At 35.7% G+C, this 23376-nt stretch overlaps 1 protein-coding gene across 2 annotated transcripts in view; it reads right to left on the minus strand.

The window, feature by feature from the left end:
* Positions 1–3224: 3224 nt before the first annotated feature.
* The window catches only part of LOC148068187 (calcitonin gene-related peptide type 1 receptor), a 28049-nt gene continuing 7897 nt past the window's right edge, over positions 3225–23376 (minus strand). The window contains exons 2-13 of one of the 2 annotated variants that reach the window (XM_087803523.1): positions 14373–14451; positions 13021–13174; positions 12846–12956; positions 11774–11886; positions 9720–9811; positions 9504–9630; positions 9282–9435; positions 7870–7930; positions 7732–7798; positions 5526–5744; positions 5235–5276; positions 3225–3579 (exon numbers count right to left, since the gene is read on the minus strand). In XM_087803523.1, the coding sequence (XP_087659649.1) occupies positions 3358–3579; positions 5235–5276; positions 5526–5744; positions 7732–7798; positions 7870–7930; positions 9282–9435; positions 9504–9630; positions 9720–9811; positions 11774–11886; positions 12846–12956; positions 13021–13174; positions 14373–14426 (1416 nt within the window). In that variant the 5' untranslated portion in view covers positions 14427–14451 and the 3' untranslated portion in view covers positions 3225–3357. Of the gene's footprint in view, positions 3580–5234; positions 5277–5525; positions 5745–7731; positions 7799–7869; positions 7931–9281; positions 9436–9503; positions 9634–9719; positions 9812–11773; positions 11887–12845; positions 12957–13020; positions 13175–14372; positions 14452–23376 lie in introns of both variants that reach the window. The other variant, XM_087803522.1, reaches the window with a different exon arrangement.

Raw genomic sequence — 23376 nt, forward strand, 5'->3', positions numbered from 1 at the left:
TTTCTTAATGTATGCGAGTGTAAAGCACACGATAAGAAGTATGTCAGCGGTGCATAATACCACAGTTTTCCATCAAAAATGTATCAAGTTCACTTTAAATATATCATGAGTACCACCATTACAAACCATTAGATCCAGCTATAGAGCACTGGAGCAGATCTTTTAATTAAGATTTAAAAAGATCAAGTTCAAGTCATTGTCGCTTTTATTTTGAAATAGAATCGAATCACCCCAAAATGCCCCATCATGGTAAAGTTATATATAGCAATGTTCTAATGAAGCTTCATGAAGCAGTGTCATTATTTTCCGAGTCCACTAGATGGCGGTCTCTGCACTATTTTCCTTTGTTTTAAACACCTGTTCTAATGAAATATCATTTTTAAACTGATGGCGCCACCTACTGACCTCTAAACAACATGACACTGTTTTATGAAGCTTCATCAGACCATCACTACTTATAATGTGGTACATCCTTTAAACCACTGGGTGTGTACTTATACACTATATACATGGATCAAGTAGTAAAATGAATACAATAATGAATAATGTAGTGACTTTTGTAAGAATTTTATTTGTTTTTAACAGGAAAACATCAATTTAAGATCACTTAGAAAGTATAAGTGCTGTTTGTGCAAGAGTTTTGGGCAGCTAGCTCCTATAGTTGGCGCCGTGTGCCACATTTATATGTACTTATACCCTCACAATCATCTTTTATCAATTTTGTAGACCACAGTATATATTTTTCTTGCAATTCATAACCTTACTTTTCATTTATTCATTAAGTAAATCAGTCCAACAAAATCAGGCTGGCAAAAGAAATCTATTATTGACCATCATGCCATCCAAAATCCCATAATGCTCTGCAACAGTTGAAGCTCCTCCGGTGAGAAGAAACGGGACTACAGACAGACTAGTAGGAATGTGACACATTTATATTCAACAGAAGAACGTTTACATTCAGACAAAAACAACCTGTTTTTATGTTTTTTTCCGGTAACTGTCGTGTCAAAAATACTGGCGATGATGACGACAACTCGTCATTGAAAGGACACACGTGTCTCTAAGGATCACTATGAACATTCAGGGCATTGTCGTACTTTCCACACACACACACACACACACTAGCATGAGACGTGTATAAAAGTTATATTTGACATTGTGAAGGTGACCGGCATGAGGGTCAGTCGTAAACACAGTCTCAATGGTCATGTGGTTCACCTCTGGACTATATATCAGGTTTTTTTGGTGGTTTATCACAGTGTGTTTCAGTTCAGTACAGTGGATCTGCTTATTAAACATGCTCGTCTACTTTATATCAAACTACACTTCATTAAAAATACACTTTTTGACAAGCTTTTGTCGATGCTACAACCTCAAGCCTTTACTTCACCTGCGTATAAATGGTTATGTACGCAGACAAATATTCATCCTTAACCCCTTGTGTCGTCTCTGGGTCAAGGTGACCCGGACGCACGAAGCACAAATATGCTTGAGGTAACATTTGTTTTCGGGCCTCCGGGTCATGCATACATAACCATGTTAACAGGTTAATTAGCTCAATGGATTCGGGTTTAATGGAAATCCATGGAAATGTCAGGCAAGCATGTGACCCTTTTTCCAGTAGTTTCTTCTTATTTTTCCGCCACCATTACTACCTTTTTTTCAAGTTTTATAGTTTATAAAATGTACCTAAAACCTAGGAAAATAAGGGATGGTGGATACAGAACATTACAGGAACAAACTTTGATTGAAAGAAACAAAAAATCAGCAAGTGACCCACATTAAAGCCAAGTAGAATTGTAAGTATAGTAAAGACACTCTTTAAACGTTGTGCGTTGACATTTAACAGTCGCACAACCATGTCAGAAGTCAAACCGAAAAAATAGTCACTACTGTACTGAACTGAAACGTACCACTCGTCATTGTCTCTTTGGATGTCTTGTGCTTTAAAAAAAACAAAAAAACAACAAACTAACCCACTTATTCAAATAAATTGATGATATGGGGAACAAGTCAGAGCATCCATTAAAAGCTGCAGATTTTGTGTCCAATACATTTTTATATTACTTTATGAATTATAAATATGTGGAATTTCTATATCATCCTCATTTCCTTCTAGAAAACTGCTCAATGGGATTTCCTTTTTTAAAATTAGGTCCTTTTTCCTCATGAAGAAAAACATTTAGTAGCAACATCGTCCACCTCATATTCTTAATCTAAAGTTATTAAATCTTTATTTAACCAGATAAAAGACCCATTGAGGTCAAGATTTGTTTCAAAAGGGGGAGCTTTAAAATGTCTTAAAATCGACCCAAAATGGCTTTATTTGAGTTTTGTTTATAATCCAGGGATAGAAAATAGTTCCTTGTGTGACCCATTACACTAAATAAAAGCAACATATGTGAGAATTACAAAAGGAATTTATTTGAAGTTAAAAAAATAACAAAAAATCAAATAAATATACATTTCCAATTGCTTTTCAAATTTAGAATTGTGGTTATTTTTTAAATTTTATTTTTAAAGATCATTCATCAATAGCTGAATTTAACTCTGGCTAAGGAACCTTCAAGTTTCCCCAGTAAAAGGTAGAGTTTGGGTTCTACTTTCTGCCATGAACTCCCCAAACCTGGCTTGTTTCTAGAACCAGCAGCTCTACTCCAAGTCTCTCACAGAACGTATCTATGCAGGTGACTCTCCTTTAACCTTTAACCTCACTTATATTTATCTTTTAATATATTAAGCTTTTTTTTAGGAGCTTTGATTTTATTTCCTATCTTATATTTAATATATTTTCAAAAGCATGAATTTAGGCAACTCTGGTTTTCCTGGGCTTCAGTTGGATGATCAACGGGCTGTTTCTATATATAATCGATACACATTTCCTGACAAACACCGACACAAACGTTAGAAAATACTTCAACAATCGTGACTCTGCATAAAACACATGATCATTTTAATAAATACTATACGGTATCGTTATAATACTTGCACTTAAGTAAACACGTGAGTCTAAATATATTGTGCACCCGGAGAGGAATCCTGTGTTCTGATGCTGCAAGCAAAAAGAAAAATAAAACGAGAAGATATGAAAAGAGTCAGGCAGAGTTTGGCACTACTCGTAAGTTAACAGTGTCACCAGAAGGCTTTTTTGTGCTCGACAGGATTTGTTTCCCAGTCCGCTGACGTCGGCACAGGGTCCTCACCTCAGGAGAGGCTTCGTTCCGCATCTCTGATTATCAGTCTCTGTAAAGATGTAGTCCTGGTTGCCATGGCGATCCAACTCTGATTCAGTTCGTAGAGAGGACGGGCGGGGATGTAGGAGGAGGGTCAGAGGGTTGGGTTGTGGGGTTTGGATCATCAGGCGAACGGGTTTTCTGATTTGAGGTTGCAGGTGTCGGTGTCGTGGTAACCTTTGCCGTTCATGTGTTCCGAGTGCCCGTCGATGCTGTAGCAGCCCTGGACCTCGGTGATGGACGAGGCGGTGTACGAGGCCGAGCGCAGGGCGTCCGAGTGGTTCCCGACGCTGCTGCCGAACTGGATGTTGTACTGGTTCCAGTGTCTCCTGAGCACCGCCTGGACCTGAGCCGAGAAACCAGCGTCATTTTGACACTTCTGCAGAACTGCTTTGTCGAATTACCATAGTGACCGTTATTAAAGATCATGGTTCTTTCAGGTGGGGTTTGAATGTTTCAGATCATATACGTATTATTTGGACTATAAGCCCAGCTAGAATATGAGGCGCATTAAGCGTGGTGGGTTTTTGTAGTATAGTCCATGGAGTAATACCACAGAGCCTCATGAAGTTAAACCACTGAGCCTTGCCTAGTAATAATTTGGGGGCTCAGGAAGTTACACAACGGCGCCTTGGGGGGTAATACTATGGAGGCTTGAGGAGTAATACTTTGGAGCCTTGCAGAGTAATACTTTGAAGCCTCGTCTAGAGGAGTAATACTATGGAGGCTTGAGTAGTAATACTTTGAAGCCTTGCAGGTTAACACCGCAGCGCCTTGGGGAGTAATACTATGGAGCCTTGCAGAGTAATACTTTATAGCCTCGCAGAGTAACACTGTGGCGTCTAGAGGAGTAATACTATTGAGGCTTGAGGAGTAATACTTTGAAGCCTCGTCTAGAGGAGTAATACTATGGAGGCTTGAGTAGTAATACTTTAAAGCCTTGCAGGTTAACACCGCAGCGACTTGGGGAGTAATACTATGGAGCCTTGCAGAGTAATACTTTGAAGCCTCGCAGAGTAACACTGTGGCGTCTAGAGGAGTAATACTATTGAGGCTTGAGGAGTAATACTTTGAAGCCTCGTCTAGAGGAGTAATACTATGGAGGCTTGAGTAGTAATACTTTGAAGCCTTGCAGGTTAACACCGCAGCGCCTTGGGGAGTAATACTATGGAGCCTTGCAGAGTAATACTTTGAAGCCTCGCAGTGTAACACTGCGGCGTCTAGAGGAGTAATACTATTGAGGCTTGAGGAGTAATACTTTGAAGCCTTGCAGAGTAACACCGCAGCCCTTCTGGTAGTTATATTTTGGAGCCTTGCAGAGTGATACCAAGGCACTTTTCAGAGTTATACTTTGAAGCCTCGCAGAGTAACATCACGGCGCCTTGGCTAGTAATACTTTGGAGCCTTGCAGGGTATTACACAGCACCTCATGGAGTAATACTTTGAAGCCTCGCAGAGTTACACCACGGCGTCTCGAGGAGTAATACTTTGGAGCCTTGCAATTTTATAGTTTATAAACATTTTGACTGATTTTCGAGCACCGTGTTCTACATAAAATCGGTTCGAAGTCGGTGAATTCAACTAGAGTTGTTACATAAGGCGCGCCCGAAAAATTAAAGGAATAAAGGCCAAATTAAAGGCCAGATCCAGTCCGCCAAGTCCTTGTATGTGACCCGCGAGAAGGATAGCTCACCATTAAAGGTGATTCGTTGATACTGTGACCTATAATTTCAACAGTCGAAACTGATGTGGAAGGAAATTAATTTGATGGGAGTGTTTGGAGTCGACGGACAAACACAGAGATCATTTGGATACAGCAAGACTCTAGAATGAAAATACAAGATCACAATCAAACATCTGTTAAAGACAGTTTGGTAAATATATAGTTTGCAACCTCAGCTGAGAAAATATTGTGGCTACTTGTATCATTGAGTTCGACATCCCTGATCTAGATAAACAAGGAGCTCAATAGTATCCTGAAGGGTCAAAACAGCTTCTCACCTCTCCGTTGAAAAAGCAGAAGATGGTCGCCACCAGCAGACCCTGAAATAAAAGCAGCATCCATTTATGGTGCATCAGATAACACGTAGACATATTTCAGATTAATTCCTGCTTTCCTTCCTGCTCCTCTTCTCCCGGCCACAACATATACAAGAGGATTGCGAGGAATTTCCTGCCTTTCGGTAGAACGTCTGCTCCGTGACCAAATTAAGTCTGTTTCTTCCTCCCACTCTAAACATGTCCGCCGACTGCCGGATAGATTCAGGGCTGCCTGGAGTCTCAGAATCTCACCTGGTAGTGCATGAGTATGTGCATGATGTAGTCGTAGATTTCCGAGGAGACGCGTCCTTCCGGTTTGTACGGGAGAAGCACGTACTGGATTCCCAGGAGAGGGACCAGGATGAGGGTGGCCCTCACCGCCTTCATGTAGAGGCTGGACTCGGCCTGGTGGGTCACCTTCAGCTTGGTTATCAGGACGCGCACGATGTTGAGCAGGAAGAACAGATTGACCTGAAGAACATTGGGGGTGGAAAAAAATAATATTTTTGAGTTAAAGCTCCAATATGTAATACTATATATTGACTTCTGGCGCCCCCAGTGGTTTAAAGGATGTACGACATAAATAAATATTATTAGTTATGAAGCTTCATGATACAGTGTCATGTTGTTTAGAGGTCAGTAGGTGGCGCCATCAGTTTAAAAATGATGTTTCATTAGAACAGTTGTTCAAACCAAAGGAAAATAGTGCAGAGACGCCATCTAGTGGACTCTGAAAATAATGACACTGCTTCATGAAGCGTCATCAGACAAGGTTTCATTACCGCCGACATGAATAACAATCTTATTATATTTATGTAGGACAGCGAACTAATTTGACTTACTATTGTCACTGTTTTTTCACTAAACGTTTCGAAATATGCTGGTATCTATTGGTTAAGTGTTCGGTCACACTTTATGGTCTTTGGTTGTAAGGTACGCTTTACATGAACAGTGCCCCCTCCTGGTTTTTTCTCGGGGACTCTGGGAAAATGTCCGAGCAATAGCTTATAGCTTAGCCAGCGTGCGACAAAGTCAACAAGCTAGATTTTATAAGTAGTAGTAGTAGTATAGTACCATCATTGTTTAAGGATTTCCAACAGAGCAGAGATGGTTTTTTCCTTTTTATATTCCTTAAAAATACCATTAAATCATATTTATGGAAATTACTGGAACTACCGCCTCCGACTAGATATAAAAATAATTTTCATTCTTTATTATTTTAGCATCAAAACAAGAGATTAATATATAAATATTAGGGGTATTTATGGCAGGAATTTACAATATGATACAATATATTTTGATAAATCGTAATACTGTAGTAGCAATGATATATTTGTAGTATTGTCGAGTACTTGACTCTGGTGTTGTAGTATTTACAGACCACATGACTCTTGACGAAGTCTTATCTGCTTTCATTTGTTTTCAAACCAAAATATGTCCAAACATCATCTTTAAAAGCTGCTGGAATCGACTGTATCCTCTCGTCCTCAGTCATCGCCTGGAATCTGATTTCCTTTTTCCTGTACTGCTGCAATCCAGCGGCTGAAATTAAGTTTCAGCCATTTTTTTTTTACAAACCCTGTGAATATTTTCATGTTAATGGTCAATGAAAATTTAATATTTCCAAAACACTTTGAAATTGAATTCAATTGAAATATAAACAGTTTATGTTAAAAATATTAAATTAATTAAAGTAATTGAACTAATTTTGAATTATTTATGAAGAAAAATCAAAGGTAAGTAAGTAAGTAAGTCATTTTTATTTGTATAGCGCTTTTCCAGACCAGGGTCACAAAGCGCTTAAACAATCAAAACAATACTCAATAAAGTATATACTTTAAAGATCAAGATAACACTGATAACACAACAGGAGTTCCAGAAAATCAAGGAAAAGCCTGATTTATTGATCGAAATTGAAACAGAAGTCTTTTGTTTATAAGCCAAAATAATTAAATGGTTCAATGTTAGCAAAGTTTAGTTGTTTTCAAGTTATATTTGCTAAGAACGGTTCAGTTTGGCAGCAAAAGAAGATTTAAAAAATGGCTGTTTTGACGCCAGGACTCTTCAAATTCCGTTTGCCGATGAACCCGTCGGGAAGAGACGCTACGAGGGGCAGTGATTTCCTGCCTGCTGATATGGTTGATGGCTCTAATCCGACACGGGCCTGGGGAGCGGCCGGCCGGGCGGTTTGGTCGGATCCAGATGTATCGACTCGTCGTCGACAAACACGATAACGAGCTGCAGACGGCGCACATGTGAAGCCACTCGTTGTTGTCTCTGCTAATGAGGAATCGACTCCAGGAACAGATGCGCCGAGGATTCCTTTCACAGCCACGACTCCTCGGAGCCAACGCTTCGAAGTCTGGCCCTTGTTGAAGTCGAAGTCGACTCACTTACGACTCTTTCTTTGGTCCAAAGTAAGTGAAATTTAAATGATAGTTTCATGACAACTCCTTACCAGCAGGGCGGCGCAGATGGGTCCATGGATGATGTAGAGAAGGGAGGTTTTGGCACTGATCCAGCAGCTGAGGATGATATAAAGGCCGTTAAAATGTAAACTTTTGTTGTTTTTTTTAAAGTTAATTGAATCACTCACTTGTCGTTGTAATAGTAGCTTCTTGCAATGGCGTGGATGGAGGCGGGAATCAGAGGAAAACCTGCAAGAACAGAAAATAAATTATATTAATTATATCAATTTAAACCAACATAAAGAACAAAACATACCTAACTTTTTTTTCCTTTTCCAAAATACTATTCAATATTTATTACTTAAAACTTCCCAGATTCTCTGGATACAACATGAAAATGCATAAATTTTGGATTTTTTTTATTTTTTATTAACTTAAAATATATTTACTTTTAAATTCCGAATATAGCCATTTTTATATACGTTTGTTTTTCTTGTGTAAGTTCAATTTTTCATAACAAATCTACAAAATAAATAAAATATATTATATTTTTTCCACCATTCAACTTTCTAACTTAAGGTTTGTATTGTCAAGGATCTGGTGATACGATACAATAAATTGTGATACTGTAGTAACAAGTATATATTTGTAGTATTGTCGAGTACTTGACTCTGGTGTTGTAGTATTTACAGACCACATGACTCTTGATGAAGTCGTAACTGCTTTCATTTGTTTTCAAAACAAAATATGTTCAAACAGCAGCTTTAAAACTTGCTGGAGTCAACCGTATCCTCTCGTCCTCAGTCATCACTGAACTGCAGGATTTCATTGTTCCTTTATCTGCGGAGGACGTAATGACTGCTGCCGTCAAGTGGCCGGAAGTTTAATTGCAACACAAAAATGAACATACACTGAATATTTGCTTGTTAATTGAAATTAAAATAATGTAATTGTTTACAGTTTAAAATAACTACTACGTATAGTAATTATAAAAAAAGGTTTTGTTGAATATACAGTTGTTGAATTCCGGTATGATGGAAAAAATGTTTTTTATCAATATATAAGTGTAGAAAGTGTTAAAGTGTAGCTTTAAAAGATGATGGAGTCGACCGTATCCTCTCGTCCTCAGTCATCGCCGGGATTGCATTGTTCCTTTAGCCGCGAAGGATGTAATGACTGCTGACATCTAGCTGCCGGAAGTTTAATTGCAGCACAAACTTTGCGAATATTTGAACATTAATCGTAAATAAAAAAAAATGTATTATTTTATGTTAAACACTTTACCGAAATATAAATCATAATATAATTATGGTATGAATAAAATATTAAATTTTCGGGGGGCTGTAAAATCAAATCAATATGGTATTGTGAATTTGTTTTTATTGATATTTATTACTAAACCATTTTACTTTAAAAACTACAATATAACATACATTTATGCAATTAATTATCAAAAAAATGCAAGAAAAAAGTAACAAAAAAGTAAATAAAAAATTCTTGGTTAACCTTTAAATAACTGTGACGTTCTTAGTGCGATTTAAACTGAATATCAATCATTCTCAGATCATATCTGCCGCCCGGTCCAGTCCGTGTTACGTACCCCAGCCCAGAAGGTAGTACCACATCAGGTGCTGCTTCTCGGCGAACACGGCCACCACGATGAGCGTGTGCAGGTAAATGCCTTCGCACAACATCCAGAAGTAGTTGCAGCCGAACAGGTAGAGATGGATGAACTGAGAGACCTTACAGCTCGTCTGAGGACGACCATAATAAACAGGATTATTTTGACGCTCCAGACATTACGAGTGGATCCACGACTCACTGGGTTCCTCTGCACCAGCTCGTTGTTGTTGGCGACGGCTGTCAAGAAGATGATGGTGATGATGGAGTTGAGGACGAAGGAGAAGAAGAGGTTCTTGTGCAGGGTGATCCTCTGGCAGCTCAGACTCCTGCTGGAGGAGAAAAAAAAAAAGAGAACCCTCGAAAGGTTAACGAAACCGGAGCCGGCGAGAGGAGGAGCGTCGATCGAAAAACCCACTTGAAGTAGAAGAAGATTCCCAGGGAGACGAAGAGGGAGGTGAGCGACAGTCCGTGTCCGATCAGAGCGAGGTAGAGCAGATTCATGGCCGTCTGCGGAGGAAGAAGACATTATCTTCGGGTCACGCTTCATCATCCACGTCTGCCGGAATCAACGGCAAATTGAATCATCTCCGAGGAACGGCCGGAGAAATATCGGCCCGTGATTAGCGGTGGAAAGAGACGAGCGAGAAGAAGTCAAACGATGGATTGACCCGACTAATGAAATTACTGCTGGTTCTGGAAGAGGAAGAACTTTCCGCTGCGGTGATGTCATCGTGAGATCAGGAACGTTTTAGTTGTGACCTTCTCTGTGCAGATTATATTGAACTCAATACAGATGCATCATTTTTTTATTCATTAAATGAAAATATATTTAGTTAAAAAAAGCATTTATTGTTTTATTAGATTTTTTTTTATGTAGAATGATAAATAATTTTAAAATAATAACAACAACAATAATAATAATAATAAATAATGAAAAAATTGGGGCGTTTTCAATATAAGCATTTGTTTTATAAAATATTTTTTGGTACATTTGGATATTTTCATCAAAAAAAAAAAATTATAATTGACATTTAAAAAAGAGGACTTTAATGTGTATGTTTTTGTTCTATAAAATATTTATTGATTTATTTGGATGATCTTTTGGCTAAAATATATATTTATATAAATATATATTTATATATATATAAATATATATTTATATATATATATAAATATATATATATATAAATATATATTTATATATATATATATATATAAACCTGTATATAAATATATCAAAATACAAAAAATGTTGGAACGTTTAAGAAAAAAAGAAAATTAAATATAAAATATTTATTTGTTTATTTGGATGATTATTTGACTTTAATAAAGTTTATTTTTTGATTTTAGTTTAAATTTATCAAAATTTGGATAATTTTAGAAATCTCCTAATTTTTATTTTTTTTTATGAAAAAAAAGGATTTTGATTTAAACAAAAAAAGATATTTGGTAACATAACATTTTCATCAAAAAAAATAAATTATAATTGACATTTAAAAAAGAGGACTTTAATGTGTATGTTTTTGTTCTATAAAATATTTATTGATTTATTTGGATGATCTTTTGGCTAAAATATATATTTATATATATATAAATATATATTTATATATATATAAATATATATATATAAATATATATTTTTATATATATATATATATATAAACCTGTATATAAATATATCAAAATAAAAAAAATGTTGGAACGTTTAAGAAAAAAAGAAAATTAAATATAAAATATTTATTTGTTTATTTGGATGATTATTTGACTTTAATAAAGTTTATTTTTTGATTTTAGTTTAAATTTATCAAAATTTGGTTAATTTTAGAAATCTCCTAATTTTTTTTTTTTTTTATGAAAAAAAAGGATTTTGATTTAAACAAAAAAAGATATTTGGACTTATTTACAACATATTGGTTTATTTGGATGAATTATTAAATAGAGAAAATATATATAAAAAAATCAAAATGAAAAGAGAGTTAAGGACATGTTTAAATATAAATGTATTTGAATATAAAAATATCGATTGGTTTATTTGGATGATCTTTTGATACTAATTAAAAGAAAAGTTGGTATTTTATTTAAACTAAATAAGACAGACCGGAAATGTCAACATTAAATAAAAAGTTGGGCCATCTTTCAATATACGTTTTTGTTATAATAAAATATTTTGAGCTCTAACAATAAATTAACAAAATGTCGAGAGGAACTTAAAAAAAAAAGAAGGTATATTTAAGATGTATGTTATTGCATATAAATAATGACAAACATATAAAGAAGCTGTTAGTTATTCTGTAGCAAATACCTCATTAAACAAGTATCCAGAGTTAGCATGGCTGTCACTTTTAATTTTAATTTTATTAATAAATGTGATGTAACATAAATTGAATGAATACAAAAACAAAGACTCGTAGTGTTGGCGGTGAGAACCAAAGGTAGCATCATGAGAACTTGATAGAGTTTGTGTCTCACCACTCTGCTCTCCGTGGTGTGTTCGTTGCATCGGGTGTAGTTGGTCCAGATCCGGTTGCTCTCGGGGTGAAGGAACCAGTGGCCGCTGTCCGTGCAAATCTTTATCGCCATCTCTGTGAGAAATAAACCTCTGTGTGAACCACACGTGATGGAAACTTCTCGCTTCGTCCATTTCCGACGAATCTCTTCATCTGCCTCTCACTTGTAGAGTTGAAGGTGATACTACTTATCCGCTAATCTGTGGTGGCGGCCATCTCGGAAACACAGTCAATCTTGTCGCTTATTATTGAATTATTATCTTAAGCAGGAAAACTGGTGCAAAAGTTGAAAATTTTAATCTTTTTATTGAAATGTTCTTTTTTTAAAAAACATTGAAATATTTTTGTTGAATAATTCCATTTAATAGTTTAATTTAAAAATATTTTCATAAATATATTTTTTCTTTTTACACGTTCATCTTATTTTTTAAATAAGAAAAAATACAGTTTCAAAATTAAATATATATCTTTTTGAATTGTAGCCTTTCAAATTATATGTAGAATGTTGGTATAATACTGCAGACATATTCATATCTAATTTAAATATTTTTAATTTTTAAATTAATACATTATATATATATTTTTAATATTGAGCTTTATTTTGGAAGTCTAACGTCGTCAAAATTAATATAAAATGTAAAATATCACAAATACAGAAAAGTTTAATTTAAATTTATTTTTGAAATAAGTCAAAATATGTGTACAACATTTTTTTTAAATTTAAAAAAAATGTTTACTATTTAAATTTAGTTATTAAAATATCCAAAATTGTACCTTTTACAGTACAAACTATTTAATGCAATTGATGAAAATACTTAGAAAAACCAATAACATTTCAATGAAAGAAAATGCCAAAATTGAAATGCCTCTGATATACTTTTATAGATAAAAAAAAAATGTAAATTTTAGAAAAAAATTAGTCTTTCCGACCCAACCAATGAATAAATATGTTTTTAATGATGTAAAAGACTTTTACGCCTCCAGTGGACACTCCATGAACTGCAGCTTCGGCTTCACAAATCTAGACTTCTCACCTGAAGGGTCAAAGTCCTCAAAGTAGTCCGGACAGTGTTGCTCAGACGTCACTCCGGCTTTGGCGTCGTCCCAACACAACCAGCCGTCCCATGTTCGATTACACACCGCTTCTGAAGAACACAACGGTTGATTCGTTAAGACAAGAAGTATTTATTAAAAACTATCATTATTCACCATTTCTAGACTGAGAGTTGTCCTTCATGATCTTCTGGTAACACTCGAACTGAGCCGACACGATCTTGTTCCGGGTCATTCCCATGTCGTGGTAGACGTTTGTCGGATGCTGCTCCTGAGTTTCGTTCACGACAAGACTCGCGCTCACAAAAGCCTGAAAATATACGACAAATAAGACAATATTTTTTTGGGTCATTTGAACTTAGGGTTGATGAAGCTTCATGAAGCAGTGTTGTGTTGTTTAGATTTCAGTAGGTGGCGCCATCAGTTTTAAAAATGATGGGATGTTTCATTAGCTACGTTTAAAAAAAAAAAAAGGAATATAGGGCAGAGACGCCATCTAGTGGACTTTGACAATAATGACACTGCTTCATGAAGCTTCATCAGACCATCACCAGTTCAACTCTTGAGAAATGATGAAGTGATGGAAAAAAGAAAGCGTTGTAGTTGTAGAGAGGGAGGAGAAAGGAACGAAAATGAAAAAAGAATGTGCAAAGACTCAGTATTAAGATTTTCAATATTCAGTGATGAAAACTAAGAATATATTTTATTTTGTTAATATTTGTATCCTTTTTCGTTTGTATCCTTTGATCTATGATTTTTATACTTGCACTTAGTTATCTTGTTTACACTTTATTCTTGTTTTAATGAAACTTGCTGTACCTTCTCATGTATTCTGTGAACTGGAAACTCCAATTTCCCACAAGATTTCCAGAGGGATTCATAGTCTATCTATCCACCCATCCATCCATCCATCCATCCATCCATCCATCCATCCATCCACCCATCCATCCATCCATCTATCCACCCATCTAGAATATCTTAATTATCAATGGCCATTAAAAAAAATTATAATAATGAGTTTTAAAAATATATTATATATATATATATATATATATATATAATATTTTACTAGTTTGTATTAAGAAAATGCATGTTATACTATGAATTTGCGTTGGAATTAGGGGGTTTCAAAAAGTATTGATACAGTTTTTTGAGAGAAAGAGTCAGAAAAAAGCTTGAAAGAAAAATAGGAACTTTTTTTAGAGTGATAAGGAAAAAGGGAGTGAAAGATCAAAGGAGTGATACATTAAAGAAGGTCAGAACGAGTGTAAAGAAGAAGGCAACAGAGAAAAGAGTGAATAAAAGTGCGACAGAAGAACTGAGCGAAAGAAGTGTGAGAGAGAAAGGAAGTAAGAACGAGGGATGAACGTGTAAAGGAGAGGCAACAGAAGAAGAAGGGTCAAAGAAAAAAGAAAGTAAGTTTCACACAGGATGTTTCAGAGTCAAAACGGAAAACCAAAAGAAAAGGATGGAAAGAAGAAGTGCGGAGGAAGGTAGGAAGCGAGTACCTTGGTCAGACAACACAACAGCAGCGTCACTTTGCTGCGTCTGAAGCGAGTCATGGCGGAAGATTCTTCAGCTGCAGACCTGCAACACAAACGTGTCAAAAATATTAAATTAATCAGGTTGTATTTCAGATAAATGTGTTTCAAATCATTATATTGACATTTTTTAATAAGTCATCTTTTAAAAAAAACAAGTAAACAAACGTGTCGTGGGGGGAAAAAGGAGGTTTCCCTGACAAAAGGTTACGTAATCACAGCTGACACTGATATTCCCGGAGCCGATTATCTGGAATTTTTACCTCTGGAACGAGGCCACATGTTGTTCCGATGACTCAGACGCGAGGGTGAAGATGTTCAGGGTTTTTTTTTTGGGGTGAAAAGTAAATGTTTGGCCTCAGAACGACCCGATCCGGTCGAAAACTCGCTTCTGAAAAGTTCAGATCCTTCACGACGTTCTGTCCGACGTTCTGTTTTTTTGGGAAGCGACTAGTTTGACATTAGGACCTGGTGTCATTTTATTTTGAAATAAAATCCCATTGTTTGTATAAGAAGCTCTTTTAGGTTCATCCAGGAGTCCTGGGTTGATGAAAGCACAAGTGTTGGCTCTAACATTAGGGGACATTACACACATTTGGATCAACTTATACACTATATTATCTGTATAAAACAATGATGTCAGAGCCCCTCTTTAAATTTCGCTCACCATGTATAATCTGTTGGTTGAGTCAAGTATTCAGGCTCATATTCTTGCTGATGTACCACCAGCACCTTTATATCTGAGCACTACACCACCACCTGGAGGCCTGTGTTGTGTCTCAAATCGCATACTAGCGTACTAAAAGTTAGTATTTTTAGTACGTTAGTGTGTCTCAATTCTTAGTATGCGAAATTTAGTGCGCCATGCATACTAAATTGGCATACTAACACGCCCAAAAAAATTGGAATGGTTCGATGGACACTAACCATACTAAACAGCCGCCATTTTAGTGACGTTTTAAACGGAAGTTACGTCATATATAAATGCATATATATGCATATACTTAAATGTGTATTTTCAGCAGCAGTAGGAGGATAAACACGTCTTCGCTGCTGATACCAGCTTAAATATCTCGCGATTATTTAGATTCTCATATTTTTTCTTTATTTCTTTTTCCAAAGTTGCAATACGTGCTGCCAGCAGGTGTCGGTGATTGCGTTCAAACAGCTGGTTGAAACATCGTTAAATAGTAGTAGAAGAAGAAGCTGTCATGTGATTTCCGGTTAGTGTGTAGCTTCAGGGTTTGATTTGAGACATACTATCTGCGGAGAATTTGCGTACTAGTTAGTATGCATACTAAACTGATGCATACTAACTTCTAGCATACTAAGATTAGTATGCGATTTGAGACACAGCACTGGTGTGTGACTTACGGCCGCCATCTTAGTGACGTAGATGAAGCTAAACTGAAGCTACGTCACTGACTACGCGTCTTCGGAGCAGATACCGACGTAAATGTCTCGAGAAAACACAAATTTTACCACAAAAAAAACCCACAACAACAGTAATAACACAATGAAACACAACTTAATAACTTGTTTCAATTGGTGAAAAGAGTTGTCAAGTGTCAGTGATAGTGTTTCAACAGCTGGTTTCAATCAGTGTTAAAAAGTAGTAGAAGAAGAAGCTGTCGAGTCATTTCCTGTAAGTGTGTAGCAGCAGAGTTTGAGACAGTACTACCCTGTCGAAATTTGTCCATTTAACATGTACTGTGAAGTAGTGCACTCGGATAAGTGTGCGACTTGAGAAACAGCATTGGACACAAATCCTGAAACGACAGTGTTTGTCGAGCACTAAAAAAAGTCACCATGACCCAGAGACAACACAAGATTTGTTTAGGAATGAATATGTTTTTTAAATATTATATTGTGATATCATATCAATATTCAACAGCACTGTAATGATACAAATATCAGAATCAGAAATCCTTTATTTGTCCCGCGAGGGGAAATACAGTTTAAACAACAGCAAGCCCAATACCTCAAATAAAAAAAATAAAAGACACCCAGAAATAGAATAATAAAATGAAAAGAAAGATCTAAATAGAATAGAATAAAAATCTGCCCTATATTATATACACTATCACATTTACAAAACTAAAAAGAAGAAAATAACAAGAAGAAAAGGTGCTGTTAAATATTTATCTTGCTGAGTTCTGAGTTATTGTGGTTTTTTTTTTATAAATAATAATTACTGTTATTTTGGCTTTCAAAACTATTAAGTTATTAGTCATACTTCTTTTATGGTTCATTTTTTTTAAAGTGAGTATAAAATATAAATAAATCGGTATTTTCGTGTAGTAATTAAACTTATGGCCACTACATGGCAGCAGTCATTGCGTCCTCACCCGCTTAAGGAACAAGAAATGCCCCGAGATCCCGGCGATGACTGAGGACGAGAGGATACAGTGACTCCAGCAGCTTTTTAAAGCTGATGTTTGGACATATTTCAGTTTGAAAACAAATGAAAGCAGTTACGACTTCGTCAAGAGTCATGTGGTCTGTAAATACTACAACACCAGAGTCAAGTACTGGACAATACTACAGTTATATACTTGTTACTACAGTATCACAATATATTGTATCATTGTGCCTGTATCGTTATACTTATCGTATCATCAGATTCTTGCCAAAAAACACACCTAGACTTAAAAATGAGAAAAGTCACAGTTGTATTTATTCAGTGATTTTGTTCACGTATGAAGGTCTTTATATTTAGTATAAATTGTGCACGTGAGTTAAAGGAGCAGCTGACATCTTCCGGTCACATCACCATAACGTTTTACAATCCAACATAAACCCCTCCCCCTTCGTCCCTCAAGGTGGCGCTGTGCCAGAAGCACCACTCACGGCGCCGCGAGCTAATATAACCTGATCTGTTCAAGAACTAACACTGACCGTCTTTTCTACACTTTTCACAGGAGATTCTGAGTCTCTTAAGACTCACTTTAATTTCATTTAATTTTAAAGTCCAAATGAAAAAAAAGCAAGGTAAAAAGAAAAGTTAGGAATAAAAAAGACCAAATTGGTTAAAGAAAATAAAGTATATAAAAAGTTGGGTAAAAAAAAGAAACGACAAAATAAAAAAGATGAAAATTGGATAAAAGTTAAGGGAAAATGACTCCCTTATCCATCTTTTACTCTTTTTCTTTACCCAAACTTTTTAATACTTTTTTGGATATGATTCCATACCTAAACTCATATTAATAACAGATTTTCAGTGAAGTCGCATGTGACATATGAAAAGACAATGAGCTTTTTTTCTGTCAAGTTTACTCAAAAAATAAACAAAGTTAACTATTAATAATGAGTAAAACTCAAACTCTATATTGAACCAACAGTGGCAGAACTAACACTCCACGGCTCCTGCTGACTCAGCGTTACGTTGAGACATACTTTTCATGCACTTAACGTTGTATTTTTAAACATTTGTGATAAAAAAAATTTTGGTTTAGTTTTTAGCAACAGTGACTCACTCTTGCCAAACATAAAAAGACTCACTGGTGTGGAAGCGGGTGACGATTAGTCTGTTCGCAACAAATGCTAAACGGGAAGATGCTAATAGCATTATGGCTAGCAGAGTTTTGTTTCAGTTTACATTGCGGTGAACACAATTTTCACATTATTCTAATACATATTAGACAAGTATTTTGTTAACATGAATTAAGTTAAATATTATTTTAGTAAATGCTATGACTATTATAGTAAGTAAGTAAGTAAGTAATTTGTATTTATATAGCGCTTTATCAGACCAGGGTCACAAAGCGCTTAAACAGTCAAAACAATATCCAATAAAATATATACTTTAAAGGTCAATATAACACTGAGAACAACACAGGAGTTCCAGAAAATCAAGGAAAAGCCTGAACGAATAAAAACGTCTTAAGGTGTTTTGAATGTTTTGAAGTTGGTATAAAGTTGCTGTGAATTCTGGGCGAACAAGAGGTTACGAGAGCTGAGTCCATTATGACGTAATAGCGGCTTCACTCCTCCTCCAGCCAGCTGTAATAACGCCTCACTTTGTTTATAGAACGAGTCCCTCGGAGGTGGAAACATCCGGGATTGGTCAGCACTAGATTAGTTGGATTTGGTAGAATGCCAATCTGTAAGTAGTTTAAGTGGCATAATAAGTTACTGTTTGACTTATATAAGCCTTATTTGTTGCTTATCATTGGTATTAAATCACTTCAATGTATCATCAGGTTATACACGAGCGATACAAAAATGTGTTTTTCCCTAAAAAACCTACGAGCCTCATGACAAATAAAACATCCCTCACACGTTTGTGTTTCCAATCCGACAGCGAAGGAGTTCAAGCGGTGGGCGTCCAACTCTTCATCGGCAGCACTCGACTCAAGTGGTTCGTCATGTTCGCTTGTTTGGGACGTTTTGTCCTCCCCGTGTTAACAATAGTACAATAAACATGGAGAACACATGTGTGTGTGTTCGAGACCTTCTTTTATGGACCAGAACCAGACCCCGGGCCTCGTTCAGTCTCCCTGCAGAGAAGACACTGTAAACATCCTCCTGCGCTCACAGGGAATCTGATGGATTATTATCGTCAAAAAGTCGCCCGAAGGCGATTCGCAGAAGCAGCGAGAGGAAGGAGGGATCGGACGGATGGATAGAAGAAGGGATGGACGTTGATAGGGTATGTTTGGAAAAGTTGGAAGAATGGACGGATGAATAGAAGATAAGAAATGATCCTGACCGTTGATTGGCCCTTTAGATGTAAATGCATCGATGATGGTGGTCCAAGAGACCCTTTGACCTTTGACCTCAGAACCCATCCAGTCCAACATCAGGGAGCAGTTTTTGTTTAGTTTGGACGTCCAGACTCAAATAAACACTGTGTTGTCTCACGTGCCAGCGACTCCTTGAGCAGGTTCTTCAGGGAATACAACTATTTCCCGAGTCAACTTTGAGAAATAGATTTTATTTTTCCCTGAGACTCCATGTTATATTAACAATTTGAGATTTCTTAAATAAAGTTACCGAGTTATTAAGCTAATAAGCTAAGATTTTTAAAGAAGATACAACAAATAAACAGATTTTTGACAATTTCTTTTTGTTTTAAATACATTAAGTTCTCAAAAAAAATGTCATAGTAAAACATGGTAAGAATTAATAAACCCAAATAATTTACATATATATTAAAAACTAATACATTATTTTATATCACTAGCTCCCTTTACATTAAAAATAGATACATAAGATAAGATATACATTTCATTGTTAGTCAAACAACAAAATAGTATCAAAATAAATAATAAATATAAAAAAAGTACAACACAATAAAATTAATACATTTTTAAATTCCTTAAAAAAAAGAACATACAAAAATAAACCTGTTTCAATTTTTTTTTTTAATATTGTAAATTCAATATATTTTTTTGCTCTATAGAAACAAACAATCATAAAATAACAAAAAATATTATTTAAAAAAAATGTAAAAAAACGTTGATGATTAATTAATGATATATCTAAATATAAATGTCATCGGTCAAACCACAAAAAAATAAGATTTATGACAATTTAAAATGAATACATTTTTAAATACCTTAAAAAAAACGAAAAAAACTTGTTTGTTCTTCTTTCTTCAATCTTATTTAAAGATGGTAACTTTAATTTCTATTTTTTGTTCTATAAAAACAAACAAAATAAAAAAATGTAGGTAGTAAATCACAGTAATTATTAGTAAAGCTTACTAATTCTTTAAAAATAAATTATAATAATTAATAAATTACTTTATATCACCAACTTAAAATAATTAAATAAAATAATCTATATAGAAAAGTCAAACCACCAAAAATAATAACATTTAAAATAATAAGAATTTACAACACAATATAATGCAGTTTTTTTTTTAAAGTAGTGTGAGTTTGTGTATTTCTTATAAAATAAATAAATCTACAAATAGTCCTAATAATAGTCTTACACACTTTATTGAGGGAAAAAAAAATTCAAAATATAAGTGCAACTAAAACTTCAAATCTTAGTATCTTATAATCCACGTAAATTTGTTAAAAGATATGTTTAAAAAAGGTCAAACTACCAAATAAACGATCGAGAAATGAGATGATAAATAAAGGTATGAAAGCTAAATCAGTTTTCCTGATGTGCAGAAACTCTCTGGTCTGACAAACCTCATCAATCTGGTTGTGTAACCTCACGTGTGCAGCAGATGTTCGCTGTGAGAAACACATGAAGGAGCCGTCGGACATTTTTCTATGGGAAAACCAAGAAACTGCTCGGATGAAGAACGTGGGAACGTGTCGTGGAACTGGAAAGGGCAGCGGAGAGAAAAGAGAGGCATGAACCCTCCACAGCTGAGGGCAGCTCCAGATGTAAACATCAGTGCACAGATGTGAGGGTCGGCCGGAGAAGAGCCGAGTCAGCGAGTCCAGAGAAAGACGTCGAGAGAGAGAGAAAGGAATCGAAATGATCTTGTCAGAGGTTCAGAACTTACTGAAGCCGACAGAGACGCAGCTGTGAACCTTCAAGGAATTCATTAGGGAAAGAAAAAACTGGGAAATCTTCCAAAAATTATCAGCAATCAGAGGCAACGTTTTGTTGTTTAGGGAGTGAAGGTTATTAATGACATGTTTATGTGGCGTAGGGTTGATATTGATACACTTAAATACTGACAAAAATGTTGTTTTTTTTCCCATCATACTGGTAGCGTTTTTTTATTTTTGTGTTGCTATTACACTTCCGCAGTCTTACGTCCCCTCCATAGCTAAAGGAACAATGTAATCCTGCAAGTTCAGAAATGACTGAGGACGAGAGGATACAGTTGAATCCAGCAGTTTTTAAAGCTGGTGTTTGGTTTGAAAACAAATGAAAGCAGTTACGACTTTGTCTTGACTTGAGTCATGTGGTCTGTAAATTCTGCAACACCAGAGTCAAGTATTCGACAATACTACAAATGTATCCTTGTTACTACAGTATCACAATAAGGGCTGTAGCTTTACTCTCACAATATGATTTGATGTATTCAGTATTGATGTTCTGATGAAGCTTCATGAAACAGTGTCATTATCGTCAGAGTCCACTAGATGGCGTCTCTGCATTATTTTCCTTTGTTTTGAACAACTGTTCTAATGAAACATAATTTTTAAACTGATGGCGCCACCTACTGACCTCTAAACAACATGACACTGTTTCATGAAGCTTTATCAGGCCACCACTAATATTTACCTCATTATAGAATTGTATACGATGAATTTTGATAAACTCGCATGATTTTCTGTACGGTTTTAGTTGGACACAGCTGAGGATTTTCCCCCAACAACCAAAAGCTGCTATAGACGACTGTATCCTCTCGTCCTTAGTCACTGCCATATCCCTTTAGCTGCGGAGAACGTAAAGACTGCTGCCATCTAGAGGCTAAAAGTTTAATTGAGGATGGTGCACGCTCTACTGCGACACCCCGCTATCTTGTATGTCAAATCTAAATATTATTTTGTGTTGTTTTGTTTTGTTTCGTGTGTCAAGTGAGCTGAATATATCGTGAGATACGAGTAACGCAACAGCCCTTATTGCGATACTGTAGTAACAAGGATGTATTTGTTGTATTGTCCAGTACTTTTACAGACCACATGACTTTTGATGAAGTCGTAACTTTTAAACCAAAATATGTCCAAACACCAGGTTTAAAAACTTCTGGATTCAACTGTATCCTCTCGTCCTCAGTCATTGCTGCACTTGCAGAATTACATTGTTGTCAAGTGTCCTTTTTTGGACTAACAAATGTAATCTAATCTAATTACTAACACCAAAATGAAGAAAGGCTGTGAATATTTAAATGTTAATTGCCAAAAAAACAACAAAAAAATAATCACATTTTTTTATACTACACACATTTGTTTAATAAACCATTAAAGAACTAAAATGAAAAATATATGGTTTCAAAGCCAAAAAAACCCCAAACAAGAACAAAAAAACGAACTGTTGAATTTCAATACAGTAACGTGAAAGACATCGATATATCAGTATTTTGATTCTTTTTTCCACACCTCTAATCGTACTATATCGTACCAAAGCACCTGTATCGTGATACGTATCGTGTTGACCTCTCATGTAGTGACACGTAACATAATAAAAATAAATAAAGAAGGTTACAATTAGATAAAGAAAGAGCATTTAAGACCTTCACAGTGTGTTAAGTGACTCTATTGCCACATACACTGAATAAAATGCAACTAAAACGTCACCGAAACTCTCTAAAGTTGAAGAACTGCTCAAAGGTTCAAGGGCAACAAGGTGTCAGACTATTGTCTACAGATCCAGTTCAAGCTTTGAAGAGGAAAATAGTCAGAATTCCCGGACGAAAATACTCCCGTCGTAAATAAACTACCACCAACTACAACCAAAATACTAAACATTCATTCACGTTGCTGAACTGGACGCAGTGTAATCGAGCGCTACATGACGACGAAGGGGTTCGGACTGTGGTACCAGAGCGATGCGGCGACTCAGAAACTTTTGTTTGGAGTGTTTGCTGTAGCAATTAGGAAGATGAATCAGAGCGGAAAGCCGGAAGGGAATATTTCGGGGCCAGAGACAGATTTTAAACGGATGTTTACACTCTCCATGAGACTCCAATTATCAGATGAAAAAAAAAACGTTCCCTCCCGCCGTCTCCGATTGGTCCTCGGATGTTGCATAAGAAACACCTTCAATCGTCATCATGAGTATTGATTAGGAATTGGTCCGTTATTCTTTGTGGGTTTTTGTTATCGTTTGAATTGTTGAAATTGTCGGTTTTGTTTCTGCGTCCACACCTAAATCCTTCAGGGTTGTCGTCATGACGACCTACGTCAACATTAACCGCCTTAAAATATTTCTTTAATGTGTTCAACTTCTTGCACTTCTTTTGGGTGTGTTTTTAACAGTTTTGTCTCGTCTGGTTTCCGACTACAAACGTCATTTTGATTCCTCGCACTGTGTGACCCATAATCGCTTCAGT

This window comes from Callionymus lyra, chromosome 12 (assembly GCF_982586985.1).
Source record: "Callionymus lyra chromosome 12, fCalLyr1.hap1.1, whole genome shotgun sequence".
Classification (NCBI taxonomy): Eukaryota; Metazoa; Chordata; class Actinopteri; order Syngnathiformes; family Callionymidae; genus Callionymus; species Callionymus lyra.